Below are 5,976 nucleotides of genomic sequence, written 5' to 3'. Positions count from 1 at the left end.
GTGGAAGGAAGCATGTGGCCAAAGGCCCAGAAGCCAGAGACAGCATGGCTCATTGGAGAAACTGAAAGAAGAATCATAGAGCTCAGAGTTGGAAAGTGTTTTAAAACACAACCAAGACTTTGTTGTTGTTGTTTTTTTTTTTTTAAATAATTGAGGGGGGGTTTCCTTGTTCTGTCACCAGGCTGGAGGGCAGTGGTGTGATCATAGCTCACTGCAGCCTCAAACTACTGGGCTCAAGCCATCCTCTCACCTCAGCCAGGGTAGTTAGGACTACAGGTGTGCCACCCAAACCCAGCAAATTTTGTGACTATTATAGTGTCTCCTTATGTTGTCCTCAAACAATACTTCCTTGGCCTCTCAAAATGCTGGGATTATGCGAATAAGCCACCATGCCCAGCCCCCAACTTCTTAAAGTAATCAGGGCCGATTTTCCCTACCATGTGTCACATTTATTTATTTATGAGACAGAGTCTCGCTCTGTTGTCCAGGCTGGAGTGTAGTGGCACAATCTCGGTTCACTGCAACCTCTGCCTCCCAGGTTCAAGCAATTCTCCTGCTTCAGCCTCCTGAGTAGCTGGGATTACAAGCGTGTGCCACCACACCCAGCTAATTTTTGTGTTTTCGGTAGAGATGGGTTTCGCCATGTTGGCCAGCTGGTCTCGAATTCCTGACCTCAGGTGATCCGCCCACCTTGGCCTCTGAAAGTGCTGGGATTACAGGCGTGAGCCACCGTGCCACTCTTTTCTTTACCTGCTGGTGCAGTGGTATGAGAAGCCAAAAATACTTAAGTGGCAGTTACAGCTTCCAATTCAGCGGAACTGTAACTGGAGTGGAAGTGTTCTCTCTCCTCCTTCCCTACTTCCCTGGGACCAGGATCTCCAACCAAGCAGAACTTGCGAGGCAGGAGGCACACATTCTATGTGTGTAGGTTTCACTGAAAGTGATAGTAAGAAGTGCTACCCCTTGGTTTGCAAATCTATAGGTATTTAGAACAAAGTACCATTATAAATAATTGATAAACCATTGGTTTAGTGTATGCACTCCGTGCTGGAAGACAATGCCTCAATCTCCTGAGTGTTTTCCCCAACCTGGAGCCCTAACTGTGCCTTTAACAAGCCATTCCACCATCCTATTAGGCCACCTACTGTTGGATGACTGAGTCACATGGTAAGACCAGTGGGTAAGACCCATGGTTTTCTGTCACTGTTGCATGTTCTTTACAATTAAATTGGTCCCTTAGTCCAAAGCAATGTTGTGCAGGTAATCATCACAGGATCTCTAAGCAAGAGGACTTCGCTTTCCTCTAACAAGGGGGAAGGGACTACTTCTGCCACCGCCACCTTTCCCTTGAAAGATTCAAGAGAAACTGGAAACGAGGGATGGTCAAGTCTCAGGCTTTCCCACCCAAATATCCTCATCCCAGTTCTCAGGTTCCCATTCATTTTCTGACAATGCCCCAGCTTTGATGGAGGAGACCTACAGAGGCTGTGCATTCAGTCTTCGTTGCAACTTTGCCACCCTTACAATTAGATCTTGGGCCTGATTTTCAGTCCAGTCTTTCTCAAGGCTATAGAAGAATAAGAATCTTCAAAACTTCCATAGAGGCTCTCTAGCTTTCACAAAGTGCCTCAAGTTGACAGTTGGCTGTTCTAACTCTGCCATTTTATTTTCAAGGTTTCCAATGGAGTTAAGAAAACCCAGTTAATTCCATAGTCCTTATAATTACCATTGTCCTCTTAATGTTCCAGTGCCACAGCCACTAGCTAACTTAGCACCTTATCTTCTACTTGCACCTTATCCCAATCAACTGTAGACAGACACCTTAGTAATTGTGATGCCATTCTATTCTAAGTGTTATCACACCACCACCACCATCCTCCTTCCCTCTGCCCTTAACACCAGCAATATATTTGTTGTTGCCATGTGACTGGTGAGCCGTTCAGTTGCAAAATGCCAACCTAAGGTTTTATTTTCTGGGGCCACTTTTGGTACCAACATGCCTTCATATTGGTTCCTCATATGAGTAGTTTATTGGTAAGTATGAATCCAAGGACCAGGAGTGAAGGACAGGGCTTGTAAATCAGGAAAGGAAGGAGACCTATTGTGAAGATGCATTATCAAATGCGTCACTTCTAAAGGCATTTGGTTGCTTAATCCTGCTAGGTAGTTTGAAAGCTATATGAAAAGGCGCCTGAGGGGAAAAACAGGAAAAGCATGTATTCATCAATTGTTGACCCCATTGGTCAGAGATTTGCCTCGTGAGAGATTAACAACTCTCTACCTCTACACTTCTGGGATGCATCTGTCTGGGTGCTGAGTAGTTCCAGCAAGGTCCCATGACCTCATAGCATCAAGAAACAAGCCTTGAAGCAGAAGGTGAGAAGCCTGAGGCATAGACTGGAGGCAAAACTCAGTCAGGTTATATCTGCTGATGCTGGAATAAGATGAGTGGCGGTGAAATAAGCAGCAGGCCAGGCCAAGATGATCTGAAATGGGACATAAGAGGTGGCTGATATACTAGCACAGCTGAATTCATGAACTGAGATTCATTCCTGGTACATATTCAACCAAAAGTGCCCTGCGCATGCTCTAAACCTCAGCTTTCTCTTTGTAAAATGAGGATAATCACCCTAAGATAGCAGGATTATTCTGATAATTAGAGATCCTGCATGTACAAAGCCTGATCATGATAATCTTGGGGAAAAAAAATACACTATATATGGCTACTATTAGATGTAAAGTCTTTCCGATTGCTCACTTACTTGGGGTGTTCATATGAACAGACATCAAGCTTTCGGTCACTCATTCAGAATGTAATTGACTCATGCAACTTCTCACCGGTGAAATTTTTATGGCCAAAAGAAACTGAGGGACTGGTAACGCAGGTGACTTATTTTTTTTCTTTCACAGTCGTCTTCCATTACCCGATTTTATATTTCCATAGCAAAAGAGGTATAAACACACAGTAAGAAAACCCTAAACTCGAGAATTTTCTGCGTTCCCTGGAGCAAGGCCAGCCAAAGTAGTCACACTCAGCGACCCCACCACTCCGCCCTCGCCTGTCTCTTTAAGAACCCGAGACTCACCCTCGGGAGAAGGGCGGGAGGGAGCGGGCTCTGAGCGCCGCAGCACGCAGGTGTCTCTGGGAGCTGCTGCCTCTTTAAGGAGGCGGGGCTCTTCCCGGAGGAGGCGGGGAAGTTCCACCCCCCGGATCTCCGGCTTCCGGCAACTGGGCTGGACCGAAACCGGCGCGGAGCGACTGAGGCCCGAGCTTTGCCGGAACCCGGGGGACGCCTAGCCCCGCGAGGTGAGGCGGCCGGGTTTGCGGGACCAGTACGGGGCTAAGGGGGCTCAGGATCTCCTGCTCGCCGGGGCCGCCGTAGCCCAGCTTCTCTCCCTGAAACACTGCCTCTGCTTCGCGGTGTGCCGGGCTGCAGGGTACCCGACACCCCATTGCCTACTAATTGCCTGACTCCGCGCTAGGCACCTTACACGCACTGTCCCATTTAATGACCCCCGCACTGTGTGACTAGGTACCATTATGCACCCATTTTACAGATGAGGAAACTGAGGCCGCGGGGAGCGCGCACACAGCAGAGAAGCAGCAGAATCGGGAATCAAACCCAGCTCTGTCTGACCCCAGAGCCTGTGCCCTTAACCACTGGCTAGGCTGAACTGCCTTTGTTCTTCACTGTCCCCATCACCTCTTTCAAACCTCAGCCTCATCCTTTCTCATCGTTACATCTCTAGGCTGCACCTGGTCTCTAAACTTACACAGTGAGTTGAGATTCATTCCTGGTACATACACAACAAAATAAGGTTGAATTGGAACCTTTGGACCCCCGGGGTTAGTTTCTTTGTAACAATTTTAATATTTAATAATACCTGACGCTTAGTGGTTATCTTTATATAAACCTATTAAACCCCACTGAAAAGGGAGGCAAGGTAAAGTGATAACATTTCTAATACTGAAATAAGATTTGTTTGCAGATACTTTATACTGTTATCCTATTACGTTTACCTGTTTTTTTTTTTTTCTTTTAGACCCCTGCAAATTTTCTTCCTCACAACTGGGAGAAGATTCACTGGCCGAATGGCAGCAGTAGATGACTTGCAATTTGAAGGTATATCAGTTGGGTGCCCACCTTTATATTCATGATTACTATTTCCACAGTTACAGCAAGTACTTTCATTGCTATACTGCCTCACACATTGAAGGGTATTATTTCAAACATCTTGGTGGCTGTTGGCCACATCCAGGTATTTTCTGTTTGTCCACACCAGCTGTTTTTGTTTTTTTGCCAGATAACCCTTCAAATTGGTAACAAGTATCATAAATTTAGTACAGTGGTTACAGAAAATGTTTATACAGTTCCTGCTTTAGTTCAGAAAACATTTATTGAGCACTTACTTTGTGCTTAGAACCGTACTAGATACTGGAGATAAAAAGATGAAGAAGTTTATCCACTGGTGGAGTAGATAAAAATGTAAAAAGATCATTAGGATGAAATGTGATCAGAGCATTCCCTCATTGAATCAGTAAATATCTCCTGATTGTGACCAGGAACTGGGCAATTGTTCTAGTTATCAGAGATAGAAGAGTGAACAAAGTAGTCAGTTTCCTTCCTTGTGAAGCTCTCAGTCTAGTGAGGGGGACATTTATTTATTAAATGATCATTTAAATATATACCTACAAACTATGAAAGTGCTAGAGGAAAAGTTCGAGATATTAGAACTCATAACCCAGAGCCTGACTTAGGCTGGGTATTGATGAACACTTTGTTTGTTTGTTTGTTTTGACGGAGTCTCGCTCTATCACCCAGGCTGGAGTGCAGTGGCGCGATCTCGGCTCCCTGCAACCTCTGCCTCCCGGGTTCAAACGATTCTCCTGCCTCAGCCTTCTGAGTAGCTGGGACTACAGGTGCCCGCCACCACACCTGGCTAATTTTTGTATTTTTAGTAGAGATGGGGCTTCACCATATTGCCCAGGCTGGTCTCGAACTCCTGACCTTGTGATCCACCTGCCTTGGCCTCCCAAAGTTCTGGGATTACAGGCGTGAGCCACCATACCCGGCCCACTTACTTGTTTTATTAACACCTTACCTAACACTTGCTATATGTCAGGCACTGTTCTAAATGCTTTACAGATAACTCAATCCTTATATCAACTTTATGAAATAGTTACTTTATTCCCCTGTTTTATTAATGAGGAGACTGAGGCACAGAAAAATAATTTGCCTAATAGTCACACAGTTAGTAAGGGATAAAATCAGGATTTGAACCCATCCAGTCTGGTGTCACAGCTTATGCTGTCTCTGTTATCTAAGGAAGAGATACACGGTTTAAAAATAAATCTATTTCATTTGCAAGTACTAGAAATCCACCTCAATTTGAAAATACTGTCAACTCCATCTTCAAAATTAATCTAGCATCTGACCACCTCCGCCACTACTCTCACCATGCTCAAGGTCACTGTCACCTTTTGTCTGAATTATAGCCCTTACCTTCCTTCTGGTCTTTCTGCTTCCTCCCTTACTCCTCTACAGTCTGTACTTTGCAGCTAGAGTAGTCCTTCTAAAACTCAACCAGATCATGTCATTCTTTCAGAACCTTCCAGTAGCTCCCATCTCACTAGAATAAAAAGCCAGGCAGTGTATAGTGGCTCACACCTGTAATCCCAGCACTTTGGAAGGCCGAGGAGGGCAGATCACCTGGTGTCAGGAGTTCAAGACCAGCCTGGCCAACATGGTGAAACCCTGTCTTTACTAAAAATACAGAAATTAGTCGGGCTTGGTGGTGCACGCATGTAGCCCCAGCTACTCTGGAGGCGGAGGCAGGAGAATTGCTCAAACCCAGAGGTTGCAGTGAACCGCGATTGCACCACTGCACTCCAGCCTGGGTGACAGAGCGAGACTCCATCTCAAACACAAACAAAAAAGCCAGAGCCTTTACTGTGGCTTAGGAGGCCCCTACATG

General features: G+C 45.6%; 1 protein-coding gene across 1 annotated transcript in view; it reads left to right on the top strand.

The window, feature by feature from the left end:
- The first annotated feature begins 2,285 nt into the window (after positions 1-2,285).
- YIPF1 (Yip1 domain family, member 1) overlaps positions 2,286-5,976 on the top strand; it is a 40,500-nt gene continuing 36,809 nt past the window's right edge. The window contains exons 1-2 of the mRNA XM_011973886.1: positions 2,286-2,470; positions 4,045-4,124. Coding sequence (XP_011829276.1) covers positions 2,445-2,470; positions 4,045-4,124 — 106 coding nt within the window. The 5' untranslated portion in view covers positions 2,286-2,444. The remainder of the gene's footprint in view (positions 2,471-4,044; positions 4,125-5,976) is intronic.

The sequence above is a fragment of the Mandrillus leucophaeus genome, unplaced genomic scaffold, assembly GCF_000951045.1.
Source record: "Mandrillus leucophaeus isolate KB7577 unplaced genomic scaffold, Mleu.le_1.0 Scaffold14, whole genome shotgun sequence".
NCBI classification, from domain to species: Eukaryota; Metazoa; Chordata; class Mammalia; order Primates; family Cercopithecidae; genus Mandrillus; species Mandrillus leucophaeus.
The sequence above is the reverse complement of the archived record's forward strand: the minus strand, read 5'-3'. Positions and strand labels throughout refer to the sequence as shown.